This window comes from Phyllobates terribilis, unplaced genomic scaffold (genome assembly GCF_046119375.1).
Source record: "Phyllobates terribilis strain yellow unplaced genomic scaffold, ASM4611937v1 Scaffold_12__6_contigs__length_324123572, whole genome shotgun sequence".
NCBI classification, from domain to species: Eukaryota; Metazoa; Chordata; class Amphibia; order Anura; family Dendrobatidae; genus Phyllobates; species Phyllobates terribilis.
In genome coordinates, this window is record NW_027362772.1 from 316,142,608 (window position 1) to 316,158,549 (window position 15,942).

Below are 15,942 nucleotides of genomic sequence, written 5' to 3' on the forward strand. Positions count from 1 at the left end.
TTAATTGTGGCCCCAAGCGAGAGGTCAAATCATTGCAGATGCGGGGTCCTGGCAATGTGCTCCTCATAGGGGGTATAAAGGGAGTAAAAGGGAGCGAGAAGTGTATGGGGGCAAGAGTCTGCTTTGGGGTAACTGCTACTGAATGAGAGTCTATGGGAGGAGGACAAATAGTAAGACTGAAGTAAAACCTCCAGCGACAATGTCTGACATACAGGGTCCCCCAGTCACCTGAGCTCAGTATATTGTGTCTGCACTTGTGTATTCTGTAGGAAACTTTCTTTGGCATGTATAGTCAGATCGCATTTATTTTATGCCCATGCCCCTTGGAGCTGCCCCCCAATCTGCTCCTGATAGTCACATATTATGGCTGCAGCGAGCTGACACAGTGTAACGAGCTCTGCTGCTCTGTCAGGCTGGGACTCCTAGTACTTCGCGGTTCTGCATATCCCCCCCCCCCCCCCCCCAATTTCAAAGCTTCACAATCTGCTGAAGGGTTAATGGGCTTTAATTCTACAGAGCTGATGCTCTAGTGGCCCCAGGCAAAGGGGAGAAATGACCCCGCAAGCTGCATCCAGATGTGGTGGACTCTGGGGACCTGGATGCAGACCCCTGGATTGTGGAGCAGACAGAAGGAGGGGGCTACGAGTCCCCTTTCCATCTCCCTCCTCCTCCAGTCTACATGGATGGAGACAGACCCTCCCTCCTTTACCTACAGCGACCAGAGCCCCCCGCTCCCCCTGCCCCGCAGCTGCACTGGAAATTGCACTAGAATTGATGAGGTTAATTTTAGGGGGAACACGGACCAGAAAGAAGTAAGGTGAAAGCGACCCGGGCCCTTGGACAAATGGGTCCTTAATCCTCTGATGTCGGAGGACCCTCATTCCATCATCTAGTAACTAATAATCCTGGGGGGGCCCTCGCCTTGTCCCCTCATCCTGGAGCATTTAACCTTGTTCCCCCAGTACCTGATTTTGGAGGACCATCCCCTGATTGCGGTGGACCCTCACTTCCATTGCTGATCTTGAAGGACCCTCATCTTTTCCCGTGATTGCAGAAGAAGCTCACCTTGTCTGTCTGATTCTGTAAGACCCTCGGGAAGACCCTCAACCCTGTACCCGGAGAACACTGGTTCTGTTCTTGCTGCTGGATCTAACATTGTGGATTACACTGGACGGGGGTCGTACAGACATAATGCATCTGAAGAAACTGGTGGAGCACAGAAAGGTGGGTGATACTTTATAGCAGTGTGTCCCCCCACATGTATGATAGCACTGCTCACACAGTTGGGGGGCTATAGATTTGTTCTGGGAGCTGAATGCTGGAAGTTCAGCGAGTCACACAGAAGTTTCCCTGTAGTTGTAGAGTTGGGGGGTCTCCAGGAAGGGGCTGCTGCTGCTGCTGCTGATGTGAGTGGTCTTATCTCCGGGCGCATATATCCTGTCTGTATATGATGTAGATGCGCAGGCAGTGACTTCACTTCCCAAAATGACCAAAAAAAGCTTTCATCCGGTGAAGAGAGTGTCAGGGGAGGCAGAGACAGGAGGGCAGGGGCAGCAGAGTCATCGGGCTCGGGAGCCGTACCACCGGGTCAATGTGTGGGACATCACTGGCCCCTTCTGCATTCAACTGCCCATGGACGGGACGATCAAGGTAAGAAAGTGGCCCTGGGGCTGCAGAGACGAGCTCGTCTACATGGCCCTGTCTGCTAGGCTGAACCCCACGACTATCGCCTCCTCCTCCTCCTCCTCAGCTTTCTGCCCATGGACCCGTACTTCAGCATGTCCACAATTACCCGTCTCATACGAGGAAGAGAATCAGATGCCCCTGCTGACCCATCTGCCCGGAACCTCTGCCCCCGGGATACAAGCAGCCACAATCTGCAACCATCACCTGCGGGCGACACTCTCCAGTCACTGGCGGGACGCCGGAGCTGCACTCTCTGCGCTCCTATGTACCGGTATATGCGAGCTCTCCTATAGGTGGCCGACCCCTCTCCTTATGTACACTCTCATCCCTCTGTATATATACTATATGTTACCAGATCCATCGTTAGGTTACATATGGTGCAGAAGAGAATTCTGATCACCATAAATCTAGGATCAGCAGCCTTGGTCTTTCCAGTATATAGCAGGCTGCTATAGAAGAGCTCTCCTCACTATATAATCTATACACAACCTTCTCCATATACCTCCATACAACATACACTACAGATTATAATGCAGTCTAGACTTTGTGTTAGGAGCTCCTGTTCTTCCATATCATAGTGTGGGATGTTCATGGACACTATAAAGGTTTTGGGGCTCTGATAACAGTCCTATTTGTTGTGCTACTCAAAAGCAAAAAATGTTACTACAACAAACAAAAAAAGAATCATCCCAGTTACATGAATTAAACCTGTAGTAGATAGAAGTAGTGATGTGAGCACAACAGGCAGAAAGTCACAGGCAGAGTGAAGTTTAGAAATTAAGGAAAAGTGTTGGTCCTGGTGGTATAATAGGGCACAGTGCTAACACTAGGTAGAAGAGACCGAGGGGCACTGGGGTCAGCTCAGACAGGTGCAGGGAGCGCTAGGTATTGGCAGTAGAAGGGGAATTAAATGCAGTGGACATATAGAGACATAGCCAAAAAAAAGGACTGACGTGGGGGCTGTATGATATGGCTCTGACAGTAGGTTAAATGTACTATATTGGATATAGTGAACAGAAGAAGCATGGCACCAAGACTAGGACAAATGGGCAGATAGCTGAGAAAAACGGGCAGAATACTGGGAAAATGGACATATTGGGCAGCAATTTGGATTCCCCTTAGCATCACAGCGTTTGAGGGCACAGGCCAAGGTCCAGGCGGTTATATATCATCAAGATCGGTCTGTTTCTTTGAGGAAAGTAGCAGAGGAAGTTGACAGAGTAACACATGGCCGCATGCCCACAGTGGGTGTGTGTGAAGCGGACTCATGTTGCTTCATCCTTAGCACAATAAAGCTGAATCTTTCAGTATGATACATACAATAACAGAAGACAAAGAAATACCAAACATCCCTATTTAGCTCTATGCATAGACAATAAAACCGTGCCATGGGTTAATAATGATAACAATACAAATTACCATGCATTAGCATACATTAGGCTCCTAAACGTGGTATAAAACGGATGTTTCTGCTCCATCATAATAAAAGTAGTTTGATAAAATGATTGAAGAGCACAGAACTTGCGAGGTTAAAGTGAACAGCCAGCAGGTGTCAGGTCATTAATAATCTTTATTTTTATATAGCGCTAACATATTCCGCTGCGTTGTGCCTGTATCAGGGTTTCTAGGTCTGTTTTATACAGGGGTATCTGCATCTGAACCGCCTGTGCCCCCAGAATGAGCGCTCGCCTGCGCCTGGGGTGCAGAACGCGTTTGATCTGTGCATTTTTGTAGAGTGAAATCTGCTGACCTGATGGAAAATACAGTTAAGAAATAACAAACTGCACCAAGCGAAATGTTTGATTAGATCTGTAACTGCAGATATGCGAGTGACAAAGTGATGCCTTATGTTAGAAGGCAGGCGGACGTGTGATGGGAGGGGGGCAGCATTTATGGGTGCTTTATAATCAGGAGAGATAAAACCAATGATAACGTGAGCACATCTACTTCAGTGTTGTTTCGTCATCATTACAGGAGTCTTAGAAGGTTTATGCATCCTCAAGAGTGGCACAACTTAGTCCACCTAATGCTTGCTATGGTTAGGGCTGAAACCATGCTAGGTGGGGTAGATGGCCTTAAAGTGCATTTTAAAGTGAGGGGAGACTTTGGGAGATGGAAAGGCCGGGACATGTGCAGTTGTGGTCAAAAATTTTCAGACTGACAAATTTTGCTGCTTCATTTTTTTATAGTGGTAAATTGCATTAAGTCTAAAATTGTTGTAATGAGTGATCAAAATGAATATAAAAAAAAAACCTGTAAAGTTATTCCTTGCCATGAAAATGAATCATAAGAATAATTTTCACTTAAATTAAGCCTTGACACAATATGACCAGCTTACATCATTTGGGCAATCTTCTCATTAGCTCAGGAGAAAGAGTTAAAGAGGACAAAGCTGCTGATATCACTTTGTTTTGCTGATTGAATTATAAAAGTAAACTGGTTGATTTAAAAGAGGGTTGGTGCTTCAAATCATTGTCTTCTATTAACCAAGGTTACCTAAAATGCAACACATGCAGTCATGATTGCTGTGCATCAAAAGGACTTTACAGGCAAGGACATTGCTGCAGTTAAATGATCTGTTCTGCAGTAGTGCAGAGCTTGCTCAGGAATGGTAGCAGGCAGGTGTCAGTGCATCTGCACATACAGCAAGGCAAAGGCACTTGGAGGCCGGAATGGTGTCAAGGGCAGCAAATAAGTCACTTTTCTTCAAGAAAAACATAAAAGGACACACTGACATTCTACAGGAAATACAGGGATTGGACTGCAGAGGACTGGGGTAAATAATTTTCTCTGATGAAGCCCCCTTTCCACTGTTTGGCACAACTGAAATAGGGACTGTCTGGAGAATAAAAGGGGAGCGCTGCCATGAGTACTGTGTCATGTCAACAGTAAAGTTTCCTGAGACCATGCATAAAGAATGGGATCAACACCTCTTCTAAGAGCAACTTCTCCCAATGATCCAGCAGCAGCAATTTCGTAATGAAAAATGCTCTTTCCAGCATGATGGAGATCATGTCACAATGCAAATGTGATAACTGCCGTATTTTTCAGACTATAAGACACACTTTTTTCGTCCAAAATTTTGGAGGAAAGTGGGGGGTGCATGTTATAGTCCGAATGTGGCAGTGCATGGTGGGGGGAGCAGCAGCACAGGAGGCAGGAGCCGCCTGCTGCAGCCAACACTGTGCCCGCTGCTAAAGAAAATGAATATTCAGTGCACCCCAGCCCACATACATAATGTAAGTATACAGTGACTGCACCAGCAGAATAGTGAGTGCAGCTCTGGAGTATAATACAGGAGGTAACTCAGGATCAGCAATGTAATGTATGTACACAGTGACTGCACCAGCAGAATAGTGAGCGCCGCTCTGGAGTATAATACAGGATGTAACTCAGGATCAGTAATGTAATGTATGTACACAGTGACTGCACCAACAGAATAGTGAGTGCAGCTCTGGAGTATAATACAGGATGTAACTCAGGATCAGTAATGTAATGTATGGACACAGTGACTGCACCAGCAGAATAGTGAGTGCAGCTCTGGATTATTATACAGGATGTAACTCAGGATCAGTAATGTAATGTATGTACACAGTGACTGCACCAGCAGAATAGTGAGAGAATGTCATGAAAGGTGAGAGGAAGACTAAGTGCAACACGTTGTATCCTTCTTCCTAAAGGAAGAAGGATACAACTATACCACAGAGATGAGGGAATCAAGAAGGTGTCTGCAATGCCAAGCGCAGTGACCTTCTACAGCCGTCTCCAGAGCGACTGTCACACCTGACACACCCGTGACAGTGCAGCTCTGGAGTATAATACAGGATGTAACTCAGGATCAGTAATGTAATGTATGTACACAGTGACTGCACCAGCAGAATAGTGAGTGCAGCTCTGGAGTATAATACAGGATGTAACTCAGGATCAGCAATGTAATGTATGTACACAGTGACTACACCAGCAGAATAGTGAGTGCAGCTCTGGAGTATAATACAGGATGTAACTCAGGATCAGCAATGTAATGTATGTACACAGTGACTGCACCAGCAGAATAGTGAGGGCAGCTCTGGGGTATAATACAGGATGTAAATCAGGATCAGCAATGTAATGTATGTACACAGTGACTGCACCAGCAGAATAGTGAGTGCAGCTCTGGAGTATAATACAGGATGTAACTCAGGATCAGTAATGTAATGTATGTACACAGTGACTGCACCAGCAGAATAGTGAGTGCAGCTCTGGAGTATAATACAGGATGTAACTCAGGATCAGAAATGTAATGTATGTACACAGTGACTGCACCAGCAGAATAGTGAGTGCAGCTCTGGAGTATAACACAGGATGTAACTCAGGATCAGTAATGTAATGTATGTACACAGTGACTGCACCAGAAGAATAATGAGTGCAGCTCTGGGGTATAATACAGGATGTAACTCAGGATCAGTAATGTAATGTAGGTACACAGTGACTGCACAAGCAGAATAGTGAGTGCAGCTCTGGAGTATAACACAGGATCAGTAATGTAATGTATGTACACAGTGACTGCACCAGCAGAATAGTGATTGCAGCTCTGGAGTATAATACAGGAGGTAACTCAGGATCAGTAATGTATGTATACAGTGACTGCACCAGCAGAATAGTGAGTGCAGCTGTGGAGTATAACACAGGATCAGTAATGTAATGTATGTACACAGTGACTGCACCAGCAGAATAGTGAGTGCAGCTGTGGAGTATAACACAGGATCAGTAATGTAATGTATGTACACAGTGACTGCACCAGCTGAATAGTGAGTGCAGCTCTGGGGTATAATACAGGATGTAACTCAGGATCAGTAATGTAATGTAAGTACACAGTGACTGCACCAGCAGAATAGTGAGTGCAGCTCTGGGGTATAATACAGGATGTAACTCAGGATCAGTAATGTAATGTATGTACACAGTGACTGCACCAGCAGAATAGTGAGTGCAGCTCTGGAGTATAATACAGGAGGTAACTCAGGATCAGTAATGTAATGTATGTACACAGTGACTGCACCAGCAGAATAGTGAGTGCAGCTCTGGAGTATAATACAGGATGTAACTCAGGATCAGTAATGTAATGTATGTACACAGTGACTGCACCAGCAGAATAGTGAGTGCAGCTCTGGAGTATAATACAGGATGTAACTCAGGATCAGTAATGTAATGTATGTACACAGTGTCTGCACCAGCAGAATAGTGAGTGCAGCTCTGGGGTATAATACAGGATGTAACTCAGGATCAGTAATGTAATGTAAGTACACAGTGACTGCACCAGCAGAATAGTGAGTGCAGCTCTGGGGTATAATACAGGATGTAACTCAGGATCAGTAATGTAATGTATGTACACAGTGACTGCACCAGCAGAATAGTGAGTGCAGCTCTGGAGTATAATACAGGAGGTAACTCAGGATCAGTAATGTAATGTATGTACACAGTGACTGCACCAGCAGAATAGTGAGTGCAGCTCTGGAGTATAATACAGGAGGTAACTCAGGATCAGTAATGTAATGTATGTACACAGTGACTGCACCAGCAGAATAGTGAGTGCAGCTCTGGAGTATAATACAGGATGTAACTCAGGATCAGTAATGTAATGTATGTACACAGTGTCTGCACCAGCAGAATAGTGAGTGCAGCTCTGGGGTATAATACAGGAGGTAACTCAGGATTAGTAATGTAATGTACAGTGGTGTGAAAAAGTGTTTGCCCCTTGATGATTTTTTATTCTTTTGCATGTTTGTCACTTAAATGTTTCAGATCACAAAACAAATTTAAAATATTAGACAAAGATAACACAAGTAAACACAAAGTGCAGTTTTTAAATTAACGTCTTTAATATTAAGGGAAAAACAAATCCAAACCTACAGGGCCCTGTGTGAAAAAGTGATTGCCTCTCGTTCTTAAAACATAACTGTGGTTTATCACATCTTTGGGAAGCTGAGTTCAATTTCCCTAGTCACACACAGGCCTGATTACTGCAACACCTGTTCTCAATCAAGAAATCACTTAAATTGGATCTACTTCACTTTGTCAGGCAGGTCCTAAGTACAGTGTCCATTTTAGGACATGATCAGATATCAAAATCAAACATCAGAATGATGTTAGTTTGAGGCTATATTCCCTGTCTGAGAACTGATTCTGACAAGTGACTTCAACGAGTGACTGACAACTGTAATAATAATAATAAAAAAAAGTAACTGTTTGCTGATGGGACTTGAACCCAAAATTCTGTGTCCCAAAGCCAGTGCACTAACCACTGAGCTATAAACTCAGCTGTAAAAGCCTAGGTGTTCTATTTGGTTATATCATTTTCAGTGCAAACTTGTCTAAAACTCATTGGGACTTATGCACAGACTGCAAGCAAGCCAAATTCAAATGATGTTTGATTTTGATGTGCGAGTCTGATGTGTGACTTTCTTCAAACATCAGAATCACAATGACTTTTAGTCACCCTGAGTATTTTCATGGTTGATCTCATAAGACAAGAAAAGCTTCCAGCTCGGTCACTTGACTGGATAGCTTAATGGTAAGACATCAGCCTCTAAAACTGCAGTGTTAGAGTTCAAACCCTGATAGGAATAAGAATTTTTTTTTTTTATTATGGCTATTTAGCAAACAAACTACAGGGGTGTTTTACTTTTAATATCTGACAGTCTGATTGTCATCCTGATGTGTTAAGAGTTTCAGACACGCTGTCTATTTGCATGGTAAATTACATAGCCAAAGTAAATTGGGAGATTGCAGCCAGTACTTGGGTGGATGGAAATAAAAATTTACAATAAAGACATTTTATCATTAGACCCCGTTAAGAAATTATGCAAATATAAAGTCACTTGGAAATAGATATGTAGTAAATTATTGCCTCCCAATTTACTTTGGCTATGTAATTTACCATGGAAATAGACAGCGTGTCTGAAACTTTTAACACATCAGGATGACAATCAGAATGTCAGATATTAAAAGTAAAATGCCCCTGTAGTTTGTGTGCTAAATAGGCATAATTAAAAAAAAAATTCTTATTCCTATCATGATTGAACTCTAACACTGTAGTTTCAGAGGCTGATGCCTTACCATTGATCTATCCAGTCAAGTGATACAAGCTGACAGCTTTTCTTGTCTTATGAGATCAACCATGAAAATACTCAGGGTGACTAAAAGTCATTGTGATTCTGATGTTTGAAGAAAGTCACACATCAGACTCACATCAAAATCAAACTTCATTTGGATTTGGCTTGCTTGCAGTCTGTGCATAAGTCCCAATGAATTTTAGACAAGTTTGCACTGAAAATCATATAACCAAATAGAACTCCTAGGTTTTCACTACTGAGTTTATAGCTTAGTGATTAGTGCACTGGCTTTGGGACACAGAATTTTGGGTTCAAGTCCCATCAGCAAACAGTTCCTTTTTATTATTATTATTATTATAGTTGTAAAAGTCGCTCGTCAGAATCACTTGTCAGACGGGGTATTTAGCCTCAAATAGACATCATTCTGATGTTTGATTTTGATATCTGATCATGTCCTAAAATGGACCCTGTACCTAAGACATCATGCTGTGATCCAAAGAAATTCAGGAACAAATGAGAAACAAAGTAATTGAGATCTATCAGTCTGGAAAAGGTTAGAAAGCCATTTTTAATACTTTGAGACTTCAGCGAACCACAGTGAGAGCCATTATCCACAAATGGTGAAAACATGGAACAGTGGTGAACCTTCCTAGGAGTGACCGTCAGACCAAAATCACCCCAAGAGTGCAGCGACGACTCATCCAAGAGATCACAAAAGATCCCACAACAACATGCAAAGAACTGCAGGCCTCACTTGCCTCAGTTAAGGTCAGTGCTCATGATGCCACCACAAGAAAAAGACTGAGCAAAAATGTAATGCAAGGCTGAGTTCCAAGAGGAAAACCACTGCTGAGCAAAAAGAACAAAGACTCGTCTCAGTTTTGCCAGAAAACATCTTGATGATTGCCAAGACTTTTGGGAGAATACTCTGTGGACTGACGAGACAAAATTTGAACTTTTTTGAAGGTATATGTACCATTACATCTGGCATAGAATTAAAACAGCATTTCAGAAAAGAAGTATCATACCAACTGTAAAATATGGTGGAGGTAGTGTGATGGTCTGGGGCTGTTTTGCTGCTTCAGGCCCCGGAAGACTTGCTGTGGTAAATGGAACCATGAATTCTGCTGTCTGCCAAAGAATCCTGAAGGAAAATGTCCGGCCATCAGTTCGTGACCTCAAGCTGAAGCGCACTTGGGTTATGTAGAATGACAATGATCCAAAACACATCAGCAAGTCCACCTCTGAATGGCTTAAGAAAAACAAAATTAAGACTTTGGAGTGGCCTAGTCAAAGTCCTGACCTTAATCCGATTGAGATGCTGTGGCGTGACCTTAAAACGGCGGTTCATGCTCGGAAACCTCCAACGTGGCTGAATTACAACAATTTTGCAAAGATGAGCGGCCAAAATTCCTCCAGAGCGTTGTAAAGACTCATTGCCAGTTATCGCAAACGCTTAATTGCAGTTATTGCTGCCAAGGGCCCAACCAGTTATTAGGTTTATGGGGCAATCACTTTATCACACAGGGCCCTGTAGGTTTGGATTTCTTTTCCCTTTAATAATAAAGACCTTCATTTAAAAAAATACAGCATTTTGTGTTTCCTTGTGTTATCTTAGTCTAATATTTACATTTATTTTGTGATCTAAAACATTTAACTGACAAACATGCAAAAGAATAAGAAATCAGGAAGGGGGCAAACACTTTTTTCACACTACTGTAAGTACTCAGTGACTGCACCAGCAGAATAGTGAGTGCAGCTCTGGAGTATAATACAGGATGTAACTCAGGATCAGTAATGTAATGTATGTACACAGTGACTGCACCAGCAGAATAGTGAGTGCAGCTCTGGAGTATAATACAGGAGGTAACTCAGGATCAGTAATGTAATGTATGTACACAGTGACTGCACCAGCAGAATAGTGAGTGCAGCTCTGGGGTATAATACAGGATGTAACTCAGGATCAGTAATGTAATGTATGTACACAGTGACTGCACCAGCAGAATAGTGAGTGCAGCTCTGGGGTATAATACAGGATGTAACTCAGGATCAGTAATGTAATGTATGTACACAGTGACTGCACCAGCAGAATAGTGAGTGCAGCTCTGGAGTATAATACAGGATGTAACTCAGGATCAGTAATGTAATGTATGTACACAGTGAATGCACCTGCAGAATAGAGAGTGAAGCTCTGGGGTATAATACAGGATGTAACTCAGGATCAGTAATGTAATGTATGTACACAGTGACTGCACCAGCAGAATAGTGAGTGCAGCTCTGGAGTATAATACAGGAGGTAACTCAGGATCAGTAATGTAATGTATGTACACAGTGACTGCACCAGCAGAATAGTGAGTGCAGCTCTGGGGTATAATACAGGATGTAACTCAGGATCAGTAATGTAATGTATGTACACAGTGACTGCACCAGCAGAATAGTGAGTGCAGCTCTGGAGTATAATACAGGATGTAACTCAGGATCAGTAATGTAATGTATGTACACAGTGACTGCACCTGCAGAATAGTGAGTGCAGCTCTGGAGTATAATACAGGATGTAACTCAGGATCAGTAATGTAATGTATGTACACAGTGACTGCACCTGCAGAATAGTGAGTGCAGCTCTGGAGTATAATACAGGATGTAACTCAGGATCAGTAATGTAATGTATGTACACAGTGACTGCACCAGCAGAATAGTGAGTGCAGCTCTGGGGTATAATACAGGATGTAACTCAGGATCAGTAATGTAATGTATGTACACAGTGACTGCACCAGCAGAATAGTGAGTGCAGCTCTGGAGTATAATACAGGATGTAACTCAGGATCAGTAATGTAATGTATGTACACAGTGAATGCACCTGCAGAATAGAGAGTGAAGCTCTGGGGTATAATACAGGATGTAACTCAGGATCAGTAATGTAATGTATGTACACAGTGACTGCACCAGTAGAATAGTGAGTGCAGCTCTGGAGTATAATACAGGATGTAACTCAGGATCAGTAATGTAATGTATGTACACAGTGACTGCACCTGCAGATTAGTGAGTGCAGCTCTGGAGTATAATACAGGATGTAACTCAGGATCAGTAATGTAATGTATGTACACAGTGACTGCACCAGTAGAATAGTGAGTGCAGCTCTGGAGTATAATACAGGATGTAACTCAGGATCAGTAATGTAATGTATGTACACAGTGACTGCACCTGCAGAATAGTGAGTGCAGCTCTGGAGTATAATACAGGAGGTAACTCAGGATCAGTAATGTAATGTATGTACACAGTGACTGCACCTGCAGAATAGTGAGTGCAGCTCTGAAGTATAATACAGGATGTAACTAAGTATCAGTAATGTAATGTATGTACACAGTGACTGCACCTGCAGAATAGTGAGTGCAGCTCTGGAGTATAATACAGGAGGTAACTCAGGATCAGTAATGTAATGTATGTACACAGTGACTGCACCTGCAGAATAGTGAGTGCAGCTCTGGAGTATAATACAGGAGGTAACTCAGGATCAGTAATGTAATGTATGTACACAGTGACTGCACCTGCAGAATAGTGAGTGCAGCTCTGGAGTATAATACAGGATGTAACTCAGGATCAGTAATGTAATGTATGTACACAGTGACTGCACCTGCAGAATAGTGAGTGCAGCTCTGAAGTATAATACAGGATGTAACTCAGGATCAGTAATGTAATGTATGTACACAGTGACTGCACCTGCAGATTAGTGAGTGCAGCTCTGGAGTATAATACAGGATGTAACTCAGGATCAGTAATGTAATGTATGTACACAGTGACTGCACCTGCAGAATAGTGAGTGCAGCTCTGGAGTATAATACAGGATGTAACTAAGTATCAGTAATGTAATGTATGTACACAGTGACTGCACCAGCAGAATAGAGAGTGCAGCTCTGGGGTATAATACAGGATGTAACTCAGGATCAGTAATGTAATGTATGTACACAGTGACTGCACCAGCAGAAAAGAGAGTGAAGCTCTGGGGTATAATACAGGATGTAACTCAGGATCAGTAATGTAATGTATGTACACAGTGACTGCACCAGCAGAATAGTGAGTGCAGCTCTGGAGTATAATACAGGATGTAACTCAGGATCAGTAATGTAATGTATGTACACAGTGAATGCACCTGCAGAATAGAGAGTGAAGCTCTGGGGTATAATACAGGATGTAACTCAGGATCAGTAATGTAATGTATGTACACAGTGACTGCACCAGTAGAATAGTGAGTGCAGCTCTGGAGTATAATACAGGATGTAACTCAGGATCAGTAATGTAATGTATGTACACAGTGACTGCACCAGCAGAATAGTGAGTGCAGCTCTGGAGTATAATACAGGATATAACTCAGGATCAGTAATGTAATGTATGTGCACAGTGACTGCACCAGCAGAATAGTGAGTGCAGCTCTGGGGCATAGTATTAGGATGTAACTTAGAACATTTCTAAATGAAAATTCAGTGTAAAGCTAGCTATGTACTATGGATACTCATCTGCTGTACCTTTATTTGGATGAAAGATATTTGTTCCAAATTCCCCACATTCTATGTAATGCGTATCACAATCTTAAGACACAATACGAAGTGTCCACGCTTTCAAAGGGAAAGTTGATTAATAAAACTATGCTATAATTAGGGTTTTTGAATGTTTTGGGCCTGTGCCGTGGTTTTGTGTTCGGTTTTACTTCTTACACTGTTTGTGGGTGTATAGTGCTGAGTTTTGTGCCGATTTTCCATTTCGGTGGAAGGCTGGGTATTGAATATCTCAGTGGCGCACCCTGCCTTGTAACATTCCTGTGAAACAGTCTGATATTGAGACTCACGCAGGACTCTCCGCAGCAGAATTATCATTTCTGATCTATACATGAGGTAAAGCATGGCACTGGGTGCAGGCGAGTTAATGCCACTTATCAGTCACATTTACTTTAATATTGGTTTGTTCTTTTAGCATTTTGATAGTCTTTGCATCCAAAGCCGCCTCAGCTGGGTTCCCTTATCAGTAGCGGGGAGACTTCCGTGGGACACATTCAGCTTTTCCTGATCGACTTCCTCTGACAGAACAAAAGGGAACATTTGACCTTTATTTCCTTTATCCTATCCCATGTTAGCTAAACCGCACCATTGTGAACAATAGGGAGCAAGATAACCGAGTGGTGCTGGCCTTGGAATGGGGTGCAGACAGAAGTATGTATAATAGAAGTATGAATGTATAATAAAAGTATGTATAATAAAAGTATGTATAATGGAAGTATGAATGTATAATAGAAGTATGTATAATAGAAGTATGAATGTATAATAAAAGTATGTATAATAGAAGTATGTATAATAGAAGTGTAGCACCCTGAGGACTCGGCTGCTACAGGGGTATTACACCTCAAGCCAGAGGTGTGGTATTCCACTCCCGGGTAAGGATGGAGTGTGGAACTGAGCTAGTAGGCTGCATGCACTACATACATCCCATTTCCGGGGGACAGAACGACGGTACTCCCACCAGTTTATGTGCAGGTACGACTGCGTCTGTCCCTGGCTGGAGTGGGAGGGGGGTGGAACATCCCAGTAGTGTAGGGGCAGATAGGGGGAGTAGTCTGGGTAAAGATAGGAGCTCATTGGGTGCTGGTCACCTGAGCTCACACATAGAGGGAGTATATAAGGTGGGCACCATCTTAGAACAGGGTGAATTCAGTGAGAGTTTAGCCTGAGGAGCAGAGCAGAGGAGCTCAGCCAGGAGGGCTGACAGGGAGCTGTGGCTCCGGCTGGGCCCAGCTCCAGAGCAGAGCCTGCAGAGAGAGAGAGAGGAGTGAGAAGGATCCAGAGAGGAAACAAGAAGGAACCCCAAGATCCCAGAATAAGGACAGAAGGGTGAAGGGTTGGAGGACAAGGGTACCGGATCCCAAGCTGGCGGAGGCCCAAAACGAACCTTAGCCAGGAACCGGAGGTCATGGTCAGGATCTGCCACGACCCTCACCAAATCCACTAGAAAGGCACACCGAGCATAGGGTCAGGGAGCCCAGAGGAGGCTTGACCACCAAGAGACCCGAGGGAGCCGGCCAAAAGTGGATCCCTGGTGGGAACGGCCAGAAGAAGGGAGAGTCAGAAAGGAGCTCAGGACCACGCTTCAGAACTGCCTGGGGGTTAGCCGAGTCCAGGACCTGGTGGACGCAGCACGGCTCGGGTGGTCACTCAAGGCCAGAGTGACCAAAAGAACACCAGTAAGTAAAAACCCTGAACTGCATCTCCTGACTCTGAATCTTCTTTTTGCATCATCACAACCCCCATCATCTACACCTGCTGCCCTGAGGCCATACCCCTCCCGTTGGGGGTTATACCATCACCGCTGCACATATACCACCGGCCTCAGTGGACTGCTCTGCAGCGGCGGCTTCAAAGCCGCACTCAACGGGTGGCGTAGTCGACAATCAAGTTAACATCTACTGCCATAGACTGTCACTTAGTTTGACACCCTGGGCACGGACCGGGTCACCGCCACAAGGACTACTACCCCTACCCAGATCCGGCTCCGGGTATCCCCTGAACATGGCCCAGGGGGTGCGTCAACTTTTGGCGTAGTCGGCAGGATAACGTGCCCGCAACCACCGGGTACTGCGTGCCTGAAAAAGAGACTTTTAAAACTTACCATCCGTGAAGTTTTCCCGCCATCCGGCGCCATCTTCAGCCTTCTTCCCGCCATCGGTGAAGATTCCCGCCATCCACGGAGTTTCCCGCCACTGGGAGACGATTCCCGCCATTTCAGAAGATTTCCCGCCCTGGCAGAGCGGACGCCATTATGGGCGTGCCGGAGGGTGGCAAGAGGCCACCTCCCATCGTGGGCCAGGTCAAGGAATGGCGCCAAAAGCGGAAACCGCCCCCACCAGCAGAGACTGTGATGTTAGAGATGTCCATCAGCGTGAGGGGACTGCCCCTGGAACTGACAATCACCAAGTTACCCCAGGACCGCCCTCAGTATGGGCGTATAAAAAAAAAAAGAGAGAAGATGGGAGCAGCCTGGAGGAGTCTGGAGGAGCCGTACCCGGAGATGGAGGGAGAGGCAGGCAGCACCGACCCTGTGGTCAGGAGCCTGATGCAAGCAACCACCCCACAAGACCTGGTGGAGATCCTGGCACAGCTCCCCCGAGACCGGGAGCGTGCACAGA

General features: G+C 44.3%; 1 protein-coding gene across 2 annotated transcripts in view; it reads left to right on the plus strand.

Moving 5' to 3' along the window:
- Positions 1-748: 748 nt before the first annotated feature.
- The window catches only part of FLI1 (Fli-1 proto-oncogene, ETS transcription factor), a 111,791-nt gene continuing 96,597 nt past the window's right edge, over positions 749-15,942 (plus strand). The window contains exon 1 of one of the 2 annotated variants that reach the window (XM_073657434.1): positions 749-1,224. In XM_073657434.1, coding sequence (XP_073513535.1) covers positions 1,192-1,224 — 33 coding nt within the window. In that variant the 5' untranslated portion in view covers positions 749-1,191. Of the gene's footprint in view, positions 1,225-1,447; positions 1,651-15,942 lie in introns of those variants that run through there. The other variant, XM_073657433.1, reaches the window with a different exon arrangement.